We start from the raw sequence: 19683 nt of genomic DNA on the forward strand, positions 1-19683 counted from the left end.
TTTGGACTGGTTTAACTCCTCCAACGGTAACTGGGTTTTCATTTTCCGTCGAATTTTGTTTTCTTTACGTTACTATCTTTTACTAAAAAATTATTTTTTTCCCGTCTTTCCGCTTCTATCGTCAGTCACCTGGGCCCTCTCCCTGTCTCTCTCTCTCTGGACTGATTGATCTTCTTCCATGACATTATTCTTCCACAGTCCACTTCAAATTTGTTTTATGAGACCGATGGAGTAATGGCTACCATAATATAAAAATTGATGATCATTTTTGTTGGGTTTTCTTGAAGAAAAAATATGCGTATCAGTCGGAAGCCGCTGCACACTCAACGCTGAGTGAACAAAAAAAAAAAAAAAGAGGTTACCCGTGAGGTGTGCTGCGGCGTTTTGTGCTCATCTTCTCTCTCTATCTTTCAAAACTTTATTCTTTCCTTTTTGTGCTGATGTCTCTAGCTGGGTAGGCGTTTAGTGCTTTGGTTCCTTCGTAGGGTGGGTGTTTTTGGGTCTAAATTGGGGCAGTTATGGTGAGAAAACACGGATGGCAACTACCTGCTCACACCTTTCAGGTATCCGCATTTAGCAACTCTGTTTAAATGACTTAGCGTGCTTATTTCTTCGTATCACTCTTCTTTTCTCGATTAGGGTTTGTTGAACCACTAGTTTATTGATGTGGATTTTTCCCCGAAATGCCAGATAATAGAATATACTCAATTTTTCGGCATGTGGGTTTGACTTTTTTCGCGTGTTTTTTAGTGCTGAAATAATGTGAATGGTGCATTTCTTTGCCAGCATTGTTCTCTGATATTCTGCGGTATGTACTTTGTGGTTTCGTGGCAAGCTTTCTAGATCAATTACAAGCTATTTTATTCCCCAGAGTGAAGGAAGTAAACTATAATCTGGAGAACCTTTCTGTTACTGTTTTTTGTTTCTTTTTGGGTTTATCGTTTAGTCCTGGGTAGACTTGGTCCGTTGTGTGTATTTTTTCAATTGTTTGTTATCCACTGTTCACTATTTCTTGTCAGCCAATTTCTATTTCTGCTCTCCGAGAGGTAATTTACCTTTAGGAAAATGCTTTTAGGATATAAAGTAAGATAACGAAGGATAAGTATATCTTTTCTTTTTTTTTAAAAAAACATTTAATCTTAATCAATTCCCCAAATGTGCCGAAGCCTATAGTATCAGATACAGCTCTAAAATTTCATGTGGTATTGAGAGCACCATTGGGCTAGAAGCTGGGTAGAGGATGTCAATTGGCGGCTTTAGCCATTAGGTCTGCCTATTTCCTAGAACAGGGTCAAGCTAGCACCTTTAGGCATGTGTAACGCCCCAATGATAATGATAAGGGTAGTTGGTGTATTGGACCCCACATTCCGAAGTTCTTATTCTTTATAAGGTTCCAATGGGACTCCAATTGTATCATTGACTAGTCTTTTTGAAGTATAGGCCATGTAGTTTGGACCTTCCATTAAGGTGTTATAGCAGATGACTAACATTTTTGCTCATTATTTTCCCATGACCTTTTTCATTCGACAATTTTATGGACCAATATTTTCTCGTTACATTACTACCTAAGTCTAAACTGTGAATTGTATTATTGAGGAACTTATAAAAAAAAAGAATTGTATTTTTGAGGGGAAAACCATGGAAAAGAAGGTTACGACGGTTTACTAGGAAGTGTTGAGTTGGGACCCTGAATCTTTGTTTTTTCTTTGTTAGTACATGCCTGCAGTTGTAATGATTTTATCAATTGAGCTATTATAAACAAATTGTCAGTTTTTTTTTTCCTTTTTTCTTTTTACGACATGTTGTATCATTGCATTATTTCTTGTATTAATCTGTAGACTTTGGTAATGGTTCCCTGCTGAACAGTTGATGTTTAATTTAAATCCTTTTCTCTTTAACTACCCATATCTTATTATCACATGTACAAAACATGTTTTGATCATTTGGTTCTTACTTGGATAGGTTGTTGCAATTACTGTATTCTGCTTGTTAGTGGTCGCATTCTATGCTTTCTTCGCTCCTTTCCTCGGAGGCCGTACATGGGAGTACATTCTGGTTGCCACTTACTCTCCAGTGGTATGTGATTTCGTTTAATTCTATTGTTAAAGCTTTTTCTTCCCTCCCTTTCTCTGCGCATCCCACCTTCCTCTCCTTCTTATGAAATGTTTCATTATATTATTTTCTAAGATGCATCTTCTAATTGGACGAGTAACATAGCCATGGAAGAAAAGTCAAGTTGCTGCCTTTATAGTGGTTTCAGTTTTGGCAGCTTCAGAGCTTTTTGTATGTGATGCCCAATTCAAGCAAGGTCCATATACTTTCAAAACTAAATGTCTTAGGGTTAAAAGAATTTTATAAATCAAGTCATCGGTTTATCGGTCAATAGCATTTTTACATTATGGATTAGATTTTGAATTTCAGAAAATTCCCACACATGATTTGTGCTTGGCCTAAGGTTATTCTACTTCTAAGCGCGTTGAGGATTTTTTATATTTGATATCTTTTGATTCTTAGTTAAATAGGAGTCCTAGTCTTAGTAGGTGAAGTAATAGTCAACCAGTGTATATAAATATGCTTTATGAATTCAAAGATGAATAATAAGAATTGAGTACTTTGAGTTACAAAATGTAGGCGTGCCCTATTGTGGTCTTTGTCTTCCTCTTTTCTTCTCTTTCTCTTGGGAACTTTTCATACCAAGTTTATTGCAACCACCATCTTCCTTTTTATTTCTACCTTTTCAACCCCAAACCATATCCCTTCTCTCACACCTTTTGAAACCCTAAAAATTATAGATTTCTCTCTACCTTTTCACATCAACTATGCCTTCCAAACCTATAGATTTAAAACTTCTAGTCTGTTGCTACCAGAAATACATATGCAAACGATTTGCCTTAATAAATAGTCCTCTTTACCTTTAATGCTATCCTTTTCAAGCCTAATTCTTTATACAAACCTGAAAGACATCTGTACTATAATGATAATTCCATGAACAGACATCTGTACATATTCTGGCTTTAGCCTGCCACAAAATCCGTGAACAGATATCTCAAAATCTATCCTTCGTTGATAACTAGACCAGACCTTAATGATAGAGACTTTCAGTAATCTTGGTGATGTAGGAAAAATTACTCCCAAAAATTTAAATCGTAGCAGAATTAGGGAAAACTAAAGAGAAGGATTCTACGAAAAGAGGGAAAAAAGAAGCTAAGAAAGAAGAAGTAGAGAAGTAGTAGGGAACATTGTAATAGATTTGTAAGGGCATGAATATTCATGACTTTCTTGTATCTCTAGACAATCATGCATAGGTGTTACTCTTGTATATGGTATCGACGTATCACTTGGGCTATGCCTACTTTTTATCATTCATAAAATTCTTACTTACCAATCAGGAAAAGAACGAAGGGAACAAGAAGAAGCCAAAGAGGGAACAGACAGAAAGAAGAAAGGGGAAGAAGAGAACGAGAAAAGGGGGAGGGAGAGAAAAATATCATTTTTTCAAAATTTTATTTTATTAAAATATGTCTCCATTGTTACTTATCAAATAAATGTTTCCATTGGTCTATAAAAATGCTTAAATAGACTAATTGATGTCCTAATACAATTAGGAATTTTATTTCAAATAACACCTACAGAGAAAATTTCAAATATAACTCCTATACAAATAGAACTCCTAGAATTCTGAGGTTAATAGATTCCTAAATCATGAACCCTAGGTCAACGTCCATTTATTGAAGTATAAAAATTTACCCTTAACTCATGAAAATTAAATAAACGCATATTAGTTTTATTGAAATTCAATAAAAAAAAAAAAACTAAATAAAACGGAGCCAATTGACTCTTGTTGCATTCTGCATTATTTGGAGTTTTTTCTTTCCTTGACTTTTAGGTGGTTTCTCTTGTATATTTCTTGTGAACTTGGGTGTATCCTTTGGTTTCAATGAATTTTGAGTACTTCAAATTTTTTTTAACAGAACACTTTTTCTTTCCTTCTGATTGAAAGTGTTAGAGGACATGGTTGTAATTAGTATAGTTCATGAGTATACAATGGTCATTTGTATGTAGTATGTATAGGATGTTGAATGTAAATGAAAATATGAATTCATTCTCTCTCTCTATGTTCTACTAATGTTCGACTACATGGTATCAGAGAAAAGTGTAGTCAGTTAGTGGTGGTTGTGCGACGGAGCTAGTGGTGCTTGTGGTTGTGCGACGGAGTTAGTGGTGGTTGTGCGACGGCGCAGTGGTATCACCGTCGTTGTCTGTGGTGGTTATCGCCGGCGACGTCGTTGTCGTTGGTGGCCGGTATCTGTTTTAAGGTTTTCCGGTGACCTCAGGTGCCGTCTCCGGTACTGGACACCAGAATCAAGATCGCCGGCGTTTTCTGTGCACACCGGTGTGTCTCCCATCGTCATCGGCTGCCGGAATCCCTCTTTATCGCCGGCGACGTCAACGTCTCGGAGTGGTTGGTGGCAGGTCTCTACTATCCTGTCCTCGACTACGTATGTCCCTAATTCAGAGTAAGGTCTTATTTCTATCCAGTATAACGTATGTTTGGTAACATGTATACGGTAAACTTATTCCTGTTTAGGATAAGTTATCCTCATTCGGGATAAGCTATTCCAGTTTAGGGTTAGTTTTTGAAGCCGGTTCCGGAGATACCCGAAACGCACCCGATACAGGCCGATACAACCCGGTATATACCGGTTTAGACCCGAAACAGAGAGGTTCAGACCCGATACAGGCCGGTTCAGACCCGATACTTGCCGATTCTGAACCGATACTTGCTTGTTTCGGCCGGTACAGGCTTGTTTTGACCAATACAGATCCGAAATTTGGGTTTTTAATCCCAATTTTTCATCCATATGTCATATTTTGTGTATTCTTGACTCCAAGTTGAATTGTTGTGATACTTTTCTCCATGACAACTAAATTTGAGTCAATGTCTCTTGCACCAAACATTAGTATGCCTATGACTTCGGTGAAGTTAAATGGAAAAAACTATATGTTGTGGTCAAAATCTGTTGAAGTGTTTTTGAAAGGCAAGGGTCTTTGTCGTACTCACTTGATTGATCTAATGCCTAACTTAGCTAGTTCTACATTTGCTCAATGAGAGCAAGAAGATGCTCAAATACTGTCCCTAATGTTGACCAGTATTGAGCCTAATATTTGCACCAGCTTAATATATTTTGACACCGCTCAAGAGGTGTGGAAGCATCTCAAACATATGTATTCGGGTGCTGGGAACATAACCTGTATTTATGAGTTGTGTCAGCAATTCTTTGGGTTGGAACAGGGTGCTTTGGGCCTAGAAGAATATTATTCTCAAGTGATAAGCATATGTGAAGAACTCAGAATGTATCAACCTATCACTTCTGATGTTTCAAGTATGCTAAAACAACGGGAAGATTTTAATGTTGTTCGGTTCCTTGTTGGCTTAAAACCTGAGTATGAGTCAGTGCGTTCTCAAATTCTGGCAAGTCCACAACTTCCTCCATTTCCTGATGTGTTCTCCCGACTTCAGCGAGCCACATTATCTGGACAAGGATCTCAGTTTTCTTCAGATCAGAGTAATGAGAGATCCGCTTTAGCTGCCTCCTATGTTGCTCCCGGTGGGCGTGGAGGCCGGAGTGGTAGAGGTGCACGTGGGGGGCGTGATGCCAGAGGTAATCGCACTCGAGGTCGTGAATCTCGTAAGTGCACTCATTGTGGTCGCACTAACCACTCGGTAGACTATTGTTGGGATCTCCATGGTAGACCATCTAGATCCGTTAATCAAGCTATTTGCCAAAATGCTACATCACCGTCAACGAGTTCCGACCCGACTCCAGAGATGATTAGCATATCGAAAGATGAGTATGATCAGTTTTTGGCTCGCACACGAGCGACTTCATCTTCCATAGCTACTCATGCCCATTCAGATACAGCGTCCGCCTGTCTTGTCTCATCTACTCAAGATCCATGGATCATCGATTCAGGAGCTAATGAACATTTGACCGGTTTGTCTTATTCCTTATCTAAGTTAGATACTTTGACATCTCCAAAGAGTGTTACTCTTGCTAATGGTTCTCTTGCTAAAGTTACAGGCATTGGATCCACTAAGCTCACAGATTCTATATCCTTGTCATCTGTTCTATATGCTCCTAGTTTTCCCTTTAATTTGTTGTCCATTAGTCAAATTACTCAAACTCTTCAATGTTCTGTGACATTTTATCCCTCTGTATGTATCTTTCAGGATCTCAAGACGGGGAAGAAGATTGGTACGGGGCATGAAGCTGGTGGTTTGTATTACCTTGATGTCAAACAGTCACCAACTCGAGCCCTCACATCTTCATCATCTGCTTTTGAATGGCATTGTCGCCTTGGACACCCATCTCTTACTCTTTTGAAACGTCAAGTTAGGAATCTTGAAAATGCATCTTCCTTTCCTTGTGAAGCATGTCAGCTTAGCAAACACCATCGTGTGTCTTTTGTACCTCGAGTTGATAATCGAGCATCTAGTTCTTTTGAATTGGTTCACTCTGATATATGGGGACCAATCAACATTGTATCAAACAAGTTTCAGTATTTTGTTACATTTGTTGATGACTATTCTCGTATGACATGGTTGTTTCTAATGAAGGCACGATCTGAACTTCTTTCCATATTCAAAGTCTTTCGGAAAGAAATTAAAATTCAATTTAGACAAAAAGTTCAAGTTTTGCGTTCTGACAATGCTAAAGAATACAAATCTAGTGCATTTGATACTTACTTAAGTAATAAAGGAATGTTCATCAAACTTCATGCTCTTATACACCCCAACAGAATGGGGTGGCTGAACGCAAAAATCGGCATTTGTTAGATGTAACAGAGCACTTTTATTGTACATGCATGTTCCTAAACGTTTTTGGAGTGATGGTGTTCTTACTGCGTGTCACCTTATTAACCGTATGCCTTCGTCAGTCCTCGATGGTTCCTCTCCATTCTCCATCTTGTTCCCTTTGTCTCCACCTTTTTCTCTTCCTCCCAAAATCTTTGGGTGTGTTTGCTATATTCATAACCTTGGCCCAGGCTTTGATAAGCTTGATCCACGTGCTACCAAGTGTTTCTTTGTTGGTTATTCTCGAACTCAAAAAGGATATCGCTGCTATAGTCCTACTCTTAGACGTTACTTTACTAGTGCTGATGTCACCTTTTTTGAGTCCATACCCTATTTCTCGACAACATCTTCAGTTGTTGAGTGTGATCCTCTACCATTACCTACTCTTACCCTTTCTCCTGCACACTCACCCACTTTTACCCAATCCTCCTCTATTCCTTCCCTTGTTCCTTTACAGGTGTACTCGCGTTGTGTGCGGCCCCCGGCTCCCATGCCTCCACCAATCTTGTCTCTATCTTCAGATCCTGAGTTACCTAGTGCTTCAGACTCTCCACCTATTGCTCTCCGAAAAGGTACTCGTTCTTGTGTTACTCAACATCCGATTGCCCATGAATCTCGTAAGTGCACTCATTGTGGTCGCACTAACCACTCGGTAGACTATTGTTGGGATCTCCATGGTAGACCATCTGGATCCGTTAATCAAGCTATTTGCCAAAATGCTACATCACCATAATGGGACATGGGATCTTGTTCCTCTACCACCTGGTAAACACCTTGTTGGTTGTAGATGGGTATATACAATCAAATTTCATTCTGATGGGTCTGTTGAACGTCTGAAAGCTCGCTTGGTTGCTAAGGGTTACACTCAAACTTATGGCATTGATTATGATGAGACTTTTTCCCCAGTTGCCAAAATTTCTTCTATTTGGGTATTGATCTCTCTTGCTGCTAACTTGGATTGGCCCTTATTTCAGTTGGATGTTAAAAATGCATTCCTCCATGGCGACTTAAATGAGGAAGTGTATATGGAGCAACCACCTGGGTTTGTTGCTCAGGGGGAGTATCGAGGTACTGTGTGCAAATTAAAAAAGGTATTATATGGTTTGAAACAATCTCATCGAGCATGGTTTGGGAGGTTCTCTGATGCTGTATTAGCATTTGGTCTTCATAGATGCCAAACAGACCACTCGGTCTTTCACCTACACAGTGATGCAGGTCATATCTTGTTGGTTGTATATGTTGATGACATTGTAATTACTGGGAGTGATTCAGCTGGAATTGCTAGGCTGAAACAATTTTTACATGATCAGTTTCAGACAAAAGACTTGGGCAAACTTAGGTACTTTCTTGGAATTGAAGTCGGTAGATCTAAAAAAGGTATTAACCTATCTCAGAGAAAATATGTACTTGATCTTCTGGAAGAAACTGGCATGTTAAGTGCACGACCTATTGACACTCCTATGGACCTAAATCGTAAACTCTTGAAAGATGAAGGTGAGTTGTTTGGAGACCTGGGTCGGTATCAAAGACTTGTTGGAAAATTGAATTATCTTACTATCACTAGACCTGATATCTCTTATGCAGTGAGTGTAGTGAGCCAATTTCTACAAACGCCCAGGGTCTCACATTGGGATGCTGTAATCCATATTTTTCGTTATCTTAAGCGAGCTCCTGGCTTTGGACTATTGTATAGACCAAATGGACACCTTAGAATTGAAGCCTTTTCAGATGCTGATTGAGTGATTGGGCTGGATCTCCTTCAGATAGAAGATCGACTACTGGATATTGTACCTTTGTAGGAGGTAACTTGGTTACATGGAAGAGTAAGAAGCAAACAGTAGTAGCTCGGTCTAGTGCAGAAGCCGAATACAGAGCAATGGCTCACACTACTAGTGAGCTGACATGGTTGCAACACTTTCTTCAAGAGATTGGGTTTCCAGCTCCTGTCCCTCTTCAGTTATTTTGTGATAACCAAGCTGCAGTGCATATTGCATCTAATCCTGTATTCCATGAGAGGACTAAACACATTGAGATTGATTGTCACTTCATTCGGGATAAGATACTAAGTGGTGACATTTCTACACCCTTTGTGAAGTCTGCTGATCAACTTGCAGATATGTTTACCAAACCATTGTGTTGTAGTCGGTTAAAGTTTATTTGTTCCAAGCTAGGTTTATATGATATATATGCCCCAGCTTGAGGGGGAGTGTTAGAGGACATGGTTGTAATTAGTATAGTTCATGAGTATACAATGGTCATTTGTATGTAGTATGTATAGGATGTTGAATGTAAATAAAAATATGAATTCATTCTCTCTCTATGTTCTACTAATGTTCGACTACAGAAAGTATAGCTTCACTCTGCATATCTCGTGTACTTCATATGTTGCATTATCTCAAACATGATATCTTGGCATGAAAGTTTTCCTAGTTTCATTTTCTCCCAATAATTATCACACTCATGTCTAATTTAATTCCCCTTGTCATGTGATCACAGGCACTCCTTGTTTTCATTCTTTATGTACGTTGTACTGCAATTAACCCAGCAGATCCTGGCATTATGTCTAAATTTGATCCTGCGGTAACAAATGAACTCAATACTAATAACCGGTTATCTGTGAAAGACCTATCTAGAAAGTTTGATGAAATTGCAAGCAGGGAGCATCTTTCATCTCCATCATCAGCTTCCAGAAGTTCTGTTGCTGGGGCTAACTCTAGTAAGAAAGGTTCTATAAATGAAATTCGGGAAGTGAATATACCCCTTGGACCAACAAGCAGAAATTCCTGTTCTAAATTTGAAGGAATCTTCTGTGCATTGTTTGTACATGAAGATTGCCGCAAACAGGAAGGGGCAGCCGAGGAGCAGGGAACCGGTGAAGATGCTTTGTTCTGCACATTGTGCAATGCTGAGGTACAGAATAATGACAAGTATGATATAGATTGCTAAGTTCAATGTTGGTTACTCCTAGCAATTTTAGTTCCTCATATTATCCTGTAATTTCTTGTTTGACAAGAATGCTGCAAAGTCATGTGCCATCTCTATAATTATATGCTCACCAAAAAATATTTACATTCATATGATACAGGGAGTTTTGTTTTTTTTTTTTTTATAAGTAAGAATAAAATTTTAATCTTGGCGTTGTATGTGGTGGTGTTGTGTAAGGAAACGCCAAATCATTGTGATGGACTGGTGTCATATGTGAAAAAAAGTGGGGAGTCCATTGACCACTTACATTGTGAAGTGGCCATGAGCATATGGATTGATATCTTTGCTAGAGTGGGGCTACTTTGGGTGATGCCGAGAAGGGTGGTCGATTTGCTAGCAAGTTGGAGAGACATCCAAGCTAATCCTCAAATTGTAGCTATGTGGAAGATGGTCCTGATTTGTGTTTGGTGGTGCATATGGATGGAGAGAGATGAAAGGAGTTTCAATGATTGTGAATGGACAAGCTTAGAATGTTTTTTCTTAATACTTGATTCCATTGGTCGATTGTAATAGACTTTGATGGTATGAGCATTCATGATTTTCTTGTATTTTTAGACAATCACGCATAGGTGTTGCTCTTGTATATGTCCCATGTACTTGGGCTATGCCTAATCTCATTAATAAAATTTATTTTTAATTGATAAAAGAAAAGAAAATTTTATTGAAAGAACAATAGGCATAGCCCAGGTCTACAGGAAGTATACATGGAAAACACCTAGCAACCACTAGGAACTAGATATTGATATGGGGAGTCTTGAATAATATAGGTGATACCCACTCAACCTGCACATGAACTCCAATTCCACCATCACACTGCATCTAGCTTGCCTACCACTGCGTTTCCATATATCCTTGCTAGTCACCATGTCACAGTCACGATTCTCACATCAGACTCACTGCCAAAGTGTAAACTGCACATTGAACCCACACCCAGCTATCATTTATGAGAGAAAATTTGGTTTGTATTTGGTGCTTGGTGGATGCCCCAAAGGTGGTGAAATTGGTGTTCTTTCGATGTTGAATGCATTGGGTTTATGTCCCATGCAGAGATTGTGGGGGAGAAATTCTGAAACTTTCAATGGCATTGAGATCACTCTTCCTAAGTTGAAACTGTCTTTCTGGTCTGCTCTCCGTGATTTTGGGGTTCTGTAAGTTTAGGTTTTAGTTACAGGCACTGCCTCATCAACAAGGTCTGATAGTTCAAGTTTGCATCTCACTCAATGTTATGAATTTGAAGAACATGGCCAAACCTTCTTATGTAGTCATCTGATAGATTGATATTTGATCATATATGATCAAACTTTTCCTTTTGAGATATGAACAAATAAATTGCAACCTTCTTATGTATTGGCATAAAGTTTCCTCTACTTGGAGGATTTGAAGAATGTGCATAGAGTGTCTTCTGGGTTGACAGTCTATGATGATGTTATGGAAAGTAAATGCTTTGGGAACAGATGGTTGCAGTGGAGTAGGTTACGTTGTCTTCAGTAAAATTTAATATCATTTTGGCCAGGGCGTGTAGAAGATACTACTGCATCTTCATCGGTCCCTTGATAATTTCTTACATCCAGTTATGGGCATTTCGTAGGCTTCAGACATAAACATGTACATGGAGATGGAATCAAATACCTCTCCTCATGAAATAGCGGGTGCTTAGTTCTCCTCAATCCCTATTTTTAAAACTTTGTACTCTCTTCAAAGTTTGTTTTGTTCACTAACTTTGGACGGATTTATGATACGCTCCATTTTTCTGATACTATTATTGCCATTATTTGTGTTGCTCTTTCTCCTCAACGGATGTTGTGATTCAATAGTAATGAAACCCTCCCCGTAAATGTATCAGCGCTCATGATTCAATTTTTCCACGGATTGGTAACCTTTTCAGCAGATTGTAGGTCACCATGTTTCTTGATATAAAAATTCTTCCTTAAACCTGTTAGTTTTCCTAGATTCCGAAGTCTGGTTTGTTTTGTCTCTAATATATGTGCCAATCTTTCTTTTGCTTCTTGTGTGATACCCAAAGGCACTACATCTATGGAAATTCTTTTGAGCTGATAGTGTCTCCTTAATATACATCCAACCTCTTGGTTTCTGGCCAGGGTAAATACATGACATGCACATGGCCATTTCTCCAGAAATTGGCTGTATGCTTGGGGCCTTAGAATAATATTAGTAATCTGGTTTTGTTTATTAATTAGGTATGCTTTTCATGTTGCAGGTTCGCAAGTTTAGCAAACACTGTAGAAGTTGCGATAAATGTGTGGATGGTTTTGATCACCACTGCCGGGTGTAACTTCATATTGCTCCTAGTGCTTCTTACAAGCATGTCTCAAAATTCTAATCTAGGCATTTCTTTTTTTCTTTTGAGACTAACCTCTTTATACTAAATGGCTGCAGTGGCTTAACAATTGTGTGGGGCACAAAAATTATGCAACTTTTATTGCTCTCATGGCCATTAGTCTGCTTTGGGTATGTATTGCATTAATCAACCGTGTGGAGAGAAGACATTTTTTTTTTTTCGGTTGCTCATGACTCCTTTCTGTGGTTCAGCTTGTTATTGAAGCTGGAGTTGGTACTGCTGTTCTAGTGCTTTGCTTTGTTCACAAGAAAAGCATGGAGGCTGAAATCATTGATCGGCTTGGAAATGGTTTCACTCGTCCCCCCTTTGCAACAGTTGTGGTACACTATTGAATTTGCTCTGTACCAAGCCTAATTTTTTGTTTGAATATTTCATTTGCACAAGAATACTCATGCTAACACTGGATCTCATTTATGCAGGCTGTATGTACTGTAGTTTCCATGCTGGCATGTATACCTTTGGGTGAATTGTTCTTCTTTCACATTCTTTTAATTAGAAAGGTTAGTGGCCAAGAACCTTATTGTATTATGTTTTCTTCCATGATTCTCTGGTCTGCCATAGAAAACTTGGTGGTAGAGATGTTAATATTTGGGTTTGACTGTTAGTTGTAAATTATCTTTTACTTTGGCTATTAACCTAGTTTAGAAAAGAGAGCATAGGCGAATTTTGGGTCAGAGGGAATATCTATAGCTACGTAAATGTTCTCATGATTCCTCTTCTTTTTTTTCCCCCCCATTGAATTAGGGTATTACAACCTATGAGTTTGTTGTGGCAATGAGAACCATGAGTGAGCCACAGGGAGGGGTGTCTATTGATGAGGGGCTGGCAAATATAATTTACTCCCCATCGGGGTCTGCTACAACTGGTTTGAGCGGCGGAAGTTCCCTGGGTCCCCAATACAAGGGGGCTTGGTGTACCCCTCCTAGGGTATTTGTGGACTATCAGGTATTTACCATTTACATTATTTTTCTGAGCCCATCTACTCACCATCCCTACACCATACACGACACTTGATTTTATTTTATTTTTTAATTTTTGTTTTATTCTTGCTAAACTAAAGGAATTTTTTTACTCATCATCCATATACCACACATTTGGTAATGGGGGAAAAAAAATCATGTGTGGTGTTGTGGTGTAGGGATGATGAGTAGACTTTTTCTATTTTTTTTATCTGTATATATTTTAAGCTTAAAAGAGGATCAATCAAATTATATTATTTAGGCCCCCAGCATATATACCTTTGATTTGCATCTTTATTTTCAAATATTAGATCCCCGGATTAATCACCAAATGATGAACTACACTGGTCATGGGTGGAGCTGTTTGATTGCCCAGCCCAGCTGGATATCATCTGATGTAACAGGGAAAAGTAAAAAAGAAAAAAAGAAAAGGAAAAGGAAAATAAAATAAATATTTTCCTGATTACATAACTTATATGGAAGTACACTGGCAAAGATACTAGCAAGGCATTATCCCAACTATACTATACATGTTTATCTGCATGGTCCCTCCTTAATAAAGTTCTTATTTTACCATTGGAAAAAACAAGTTTATCTACATGATCCCCGAATATCTTGCTTTCCAGGCACAGGCCAACCAACTAGTTATTTCTCTATGAGAAGTTCTAGTTACCATGAACAAGAGTTGTTAGAGGAAATTTTCATGAATTTTAAATACTTGATTTGATAAATGTCAAACTATACTTTTTTTATCATCCAAGTTGATTGGGTACATTATTCATATTGTTGAAAGAAGTTTAAGTGTAAGCTATGAAATGCTCTCTTATATTATATTTATGGTATAATATAATATACCATAAATAGATATGCTCTGCAGATGAAATTTAGGGGTTGTTTGGATAATGAGTTGATGTCAACTCAACTCATCTCATCTCATCTAATCATTACAACTTTTCTAAACTTCCAAACAAAATATAAAAAACAATTCAAAATTTTCAAATCTCAAAACAAAAATAATATTAAAAACTTATATTCTAACGGTATTTTATTCAACTTTCAACTCATCTCAACTAAACTAAACTCAACTCAACTCACTATCCAAACCTCCCATTAGAGTTATTTCTTTAACACCGTTTCTCTTGGCTGATGAGATAGACTTCAATGGACTAAATGTCGATGACTTCTTGTATCACCTTATAATCCTTTATAAATAAAATTCCCAATTATGTATAAAAAAAATTATGCTGATCCCACTTTGGACAGAAAAAAGAATATTGTGTCCCACTTTGTATTCTTAATGTTCTAGATGCTATATGAAGAAATTCTTCTATTGATCTTTATATTTTTACAGTTCCCTTTAAATATATCGCTTTTTGTTCACAACAATCGTTCTACGTTTCCTTCAACCATATATAGTCTTTGTACTGTGACTTTATGACCATGCATGTGAAAATGGGTTCAAGAACTGAATGTAATGGACTCATTTTATGGTTTAATTTTATTCTGTGCTTCTAACTAGAAACAAGCTTCTGACCTGAATAGTGGATACTTGTTTTAAACATGGCCACAATAGGACGAAGTTGTGCCTCACTTGGAGCCTGGAATGGTTCCATCAACTGTAGATCCGGATGCAACTGGAATTGCAGAAAGAGGACCAAAGTTACCCAAAAGGCCTGTCCGTATCAGTGCCTGGAAACTTGCAAGGTTAGATTCTAATGAAGCCATGAGAGCAGCAGCCAAAGCCAGGGCATCGTCCTCTGTTCTACGGCCAGTTGATAACTGCCATTTACAGGATCCAGATTTAAGCTCCAGTGGCAACATGAGCATCCGAAGTAGTGTGAGCACTGAAATGGGGTCAAATAAAGAGATAAAGAATGATATGAGATTATCTTCCTTGAGGAAATCTTTTGCTCCGAGCCAAGGTGGCCGGGATGAGTATGAAACAGGGACTCAAAGTGTGAGCAGCTTCAGCAGTCCAAGCCATGTTCATGAAGCGGTAACCCTTAGTCCTCTACCTCAAGGTCATGGTTTGGGTCGTTTTAGTGCAGTTAGCTCTTTCCCAAACTTAGCTCACGATCCTCCATTAACATCCAAGGCATCTTTTGCAAATGTCAACACCTCGACGTCCCATCCTTTGGGATCTGATGAAAAGACCATGCAGAAGCGGAGTACTGATTCTTTACTGCTTTCAGCTCCAGCTACTTCTATTCTTAGAGATGTTAAAAGGACATCTGTTGTCTGGGACCAAGAAGCTGGGAGATTCGTGTCAATTCCAGTATCAGCTTTGGAAGCTAGAAACAGATCATCCACACAAATAGGATTGCCAAGTTCTAGTGCAGAAACAAGCATTTATAACAGAAGGCCCGTTTTTCCACCGCAAGAATCTTCATCTTCTGCAGTGAACGCTCCAGTTCCACAAGCAGAGAAGCTGATGTACACAGGAGACTCTATATTCTTTGGTGGTCCGCTTTTGAGCTTACCAGTAAGGGAAAATTTGAAGAACGAACGAATGTTGGGTTCTAGAGAGTGCCAAGAGAGATTGGCCCTTAATTTATCTCGGGAGTCTAGATTCAAAAGGGATTCAGCGTCAAACCAGCTTCCCGTGTTTGTCCCAATAACTTTCGAGCATAAGCCCCCATCTGGCTCCGGTTCATAGTAAGTAGCTTTAAGCCTATGATTGAACTTCAAACAAAATGTACGTGCAATTTTTTTTCCAGATAGGTGGGTTGGCTTGTGAATGGACTGTGAAACTGAGGAAACTTCTGTCAGGAGCTGCTCTGAGACCCCCCTGGCCTCCAACGCATTTTGATTGGAACTGTTTGTGCAAACATGATTGTATCAAGATGTTCCAAGCAAATTCTTGGATACAAACTTCTCAATTCGCATCACTGGCTTATAGTGAAGCTTGTTTCCTTTTATGCATCGGTTTACGTGAAGTTCGTTAATGAGAACGCAAACACTCCAACAATCCCCAAATATTCTGACCAAAGAGCATCTCTGGAGTCCGTTGTGTATGTCAACTTTCGTGGACGAGTTTTGAAAATTGCATCACGATCTTCTATTCCACTGTTTTGGGTGGAATTGCATCAAGATTTTCTAAACCCTAAACCTTAAATCCTAGAACCCTAACCCTAAACAATGAACCCTAAAACCCTAATTTTGGATGGATCATATTGGTATTGTCTGAATTTGCCCTGTTTACAGCCCTAATCTTGCTTCGTGGTAGATCCATGATATTATTGAACGACTTAAGACGGTTGTTTGCTGTTACGTAGAATTAGGAGTTACACCCGCGTTCATAACTAGTTAGTTTAACTGTTTATTCACAGTTCTGACAACTTTAAAAGTATTTTTTTTTTCAAAAATTGGACGCACATTTGCAAAGAAAGCTTTTTATTTTCTATATTTAATTATAACAAAAGGTACGATACCGAATGAATTCTCACTCTCTCATCATACAAAAATGAACGTGTGTAAAAAAGAATTTTACTTTTTCTCGAGTAAAATGAAAAGCCAATGATCAAAAAAGAGCGGTTGATATTTACAGTGAAACAAACAGACTCTTGGTCATATATATTCATTCTCCTGCAATTTGAGCTGGGAAGCTTGCAAGAAGCATAGTGGAAATTCAAAGGCATCCCCGATTTTATTATTAATAGGAACTTCGGTAATGGAAGTGCTCACTCACTTGTTAGCATTCGTTGAGACTCATTGATCAAAAGCCTGGAAGTTTCCTTCTTAAAAAATGCAGAGGATACTTAGAATTCAGTGTCTCGAGTCCAAACAGGCATTAGCGCAATCACAAGTGCATGCAATGCAACGTTTCAGCCACCAGTACAGCTTGACCCCCAAGGATGGAAGTGGTTAGCGAAATCAGCCGCTGCAATGGGTGCTTGAATGGATCTCCAGAGAGGCCAATGTTTCCATAAAGATGCAGATTCTCCTCCATAAATCGCGTGCTGAATTGCTGCTTGATCAGGTGCACTTCCTCGCCAAGCACCATTAAACGCATAAAAGTCAGTACATGATAATTAAGTTTTATGTGCCGAGTTACCAACTGAGACTAGTTTGCCTGCCCCTATGGGTTAATGATCCTTTGAAATGCAAACTTAATTATACCAGTGTACGTAAGGAGAGCCATTTCCAATGTGTTTCTAGCTACACCATTGAACATAATAAATGTCACTTTATCCTCTTGCCTGCCAAGCACCCATTAGATCGATATAAGTCACAGGTTTAACCATTACACCCAAATCTATTGTTGAAGATGAATCACTTTTACAGTGAGGCTTGCAAGAAGGAAACAAACCCACATGATCTTCATAAATATAATATTGATTGCTTAGCCCAAACAGCCAAACTCACAGGTTTAAAGCTTGGTAATGTTGAACGTACGTACTGTATCCGGGTGTCAGTCGAAGATTAATCTCCTAGCTACTGATCTCCCAACAAGTGGTGTACGTACATATGCCAAGGTGGATGGTCGTGGTCTTGAAATGGAGATGGCCGCAGACACAGATAGACATTACTGTGCCTGCATATATACATGACAAAGTTTATCCATGTTGGGGTTCCTATCGCCGTTGGAGTGTGGACAAAGTAGTATAGCCGACAAATAAGGCAGGTTTTGATAGGGCGAGTCTTTCTTAGCGAGATGAATTCATGCATGAGTAATTCTTGCTTTAGAGCATATATCCAAAATTTAATTAAAAGTTAAGTTTTAGCGAAGGCTAAAATTATTGGAGAGGTTAATTCACATTGGACTATCATCTAAAAGTTAAAATAATAATATAATATTAGATATTTTTTTTAATACTTTGTAAATACACTCTATTATATATTAATTAATAATTTAATTTTTACTTCAAATTATTGTTTCCTAACTATTTTTTTTCTCAACCTAATTATCTAATAATTGCTATTGAGAATATTTTTAGAGTGAAATATTGTTTTGGAGATGAATAGTGGCTGACCAAATTTAGAGAAATTGATGAATTTACTATAGCTCAAAAGTAGAGCCTTGGAGTTTTGACTACTCTAATGCAAATCTCTTTTGAGTTGCTAAGCTAAAATTTGGCTAGGCCAATGCTAATACTCTCATAATTCTTGGTCTTCTTACCCATGATAAGACAGTTATCTCATGCTTTCATTGTAGGTCTTCGTATCATAATATGGAGAATCTCTTACTTACATGAACATTAGTAAAATAGTTTGAATTTTATTATAAAGTTAAACAATTATTTGAATATAATTTTTAATATTAATTTTATTTTAAAGTTTATAAAAGTCATTAATTTTTGTGTTTTGTTTTAAAATTTGAAAAAGTTATATTAGTTTTTGTGTTTGAATAATGATTTGGTAATTATTACATGAAAAAGTTTGAAGATTTAAAATTGAAAAATGTTTTGTGTTTGTATGATGTTTTGTAAATGAAATTATTAAAAGTTTTAATAATTTTATGTGATCTCATCTCTGTGTCCAAATTGAGACTCCCATGTGCCCAAAATTGGAAGGTGTCTCGAAATAGATTAATGTCAGCTCTTACAAATTCAGAACAAAAGGAATATTTAATCCAACTTTCTTCTCCTAACTTTGAAATACTATTATCCATCGGAGGGATAAGATCAAGGGCCGCATATATATAATCATGAATTCCTCGCATGCATTAATTCTAATCATTATAATATGATCTTTATTTTTTTTCTTCGACATTATCATTGATTTTTAGCCATTTACTTTGCTGAATTAGAAGTTACAGATATAAAGGTGTTTGAAAAATAACTCTGCTATCGGGCCTCTTCGTCTGAGAACCAATCAAACATAATTCAAACAACTATAGATCCTCGTTATATGAGAACCAATTAACCCCGAAGTCCTTTGTGGCCACCGGAGGAACATCTTCCATCACTTTCTCTTGTCCTTTGGGATAATAAATTCCTGTTCTTTCGTGGGGAACCCACACATAATTACCATCAGTACTTTCTCCGACAGAGCTCTTGTTCTTCACTTCCTCAGCTTCTAATTTCACAGTAGTCTCACGTATCATATCTGGAGAAGCAGAGCTCCTCTTATGGTACGTTTTCCGCACCATTGGCCTGTGTTTTACAAGGAAACATATTATTGTTAGCCAATACATGTAATGCTCGGATCTGCTCAAAATGGAAAACCCTAAAACGAGCTACATAATTATAGATCAAACTCGCTGATTCAAATGAAAGGTTCTTACTTGAAAAACATGGAGTTCATGGTCTGCGTTCCTCTAGCAAATGGCCACCCTCCCATCTCTCTCTCTCTCTCTATCACAGAGATGTAGATACATGTATTACTGCATAACACGTAATGTATATATACAGGATAGGAGGATATAGGGTTATCCGTTTTGCTCTTCCCAATGGAGAATTTGGAATGAGTTATGGGACCGTTTCTTCATACGTCGTTGTCTGTTTGATAGTGGTTTCTAGATTACGAAGATGCTTGCCCGAGCACATGCGTCTGATACGGGCTTTGCTCAGTCATGGGCCTGG

General features: G+C 38.0%; 3 protein-coding genes across 3 annotated transcripts; 2 read left to right on the forward strand and 1 right to left on the reverse strand.

Moving 5' to 3' along the window:
- Positions 1-132: 132 nt before the first annotated feature.
- On the forward strand, positions 133-16110 carry LOC109017182 (probable protein S-acyltransferase 19). Its single transcript, XM_018999498.2, has 9 exons — positions 133-563; positions 1963-2076; positions 9353-9766; positions 12060-12128; positions 12239-12310; positions 12392-12520; positions 12620-12700; positions 12945-13145; positions 14733-16110. Exons 1-9 carry the CDS (start codon positions 519-521, stop codon positions 15813-15815), a joined length of 2208 nt encoding a protein of 735 aa, XP_018855043.1. The 5' UTR covers positions 133-518; the 3' UTR covers positions 15816-16110.
- LOC118344502 lies at positions 5141-6300 on the forward strand. Its single transcript, XM_035685291.1, has 2 exons — positions 5141-5996; positions 6233-6300. Exons 1-2 carry the CDS (start codon positions 5141-5143, stop codon positions 6268-6270), a joined length of 894 nt encoding a protein of 297 aa, XP_035541184.1. The 3' UTR covers positions 6271-6300.
- Positions 16111-18872: 2762 nt separating the features above from the next.
- Positions 18873-19448, reverse strand: LOC108996246. Its single transcript, XM_018972011.1, has 2 exons — positions 19386-19448; positions 18873-19254 (listed from the first exon to the last, which is right to left on the reverse strand). Exons 1-2 carry the CDS (start codon positions 19439-19441, stop codon positions 18993-18995), a joined length of 318 nt encoding a protein of 105 aa, XP_018827556.1. The 5' UTR covers positions 19442-19448; the 3' UTR covers positions 18873-18992.
- Between the last annotated feature and the right edge of the window lie 235 nt (positions 19449-19683).

The sequence above is a fragment of the Juglans regia genome, chromosome 14, assembly GCF_001411555.2.
Source record: "Juglans regia cultivar Chandler chromosome 14, Walnut 2.0, whole genome shotgun sequence".
Taxonomy (NCBI): domain Eukaryota; kingdom Viridiplantae; phylum Streptophyta; class Magnoliopsida; order Fagales; family Juglandaceae; genus Juglans; species Juglans regia.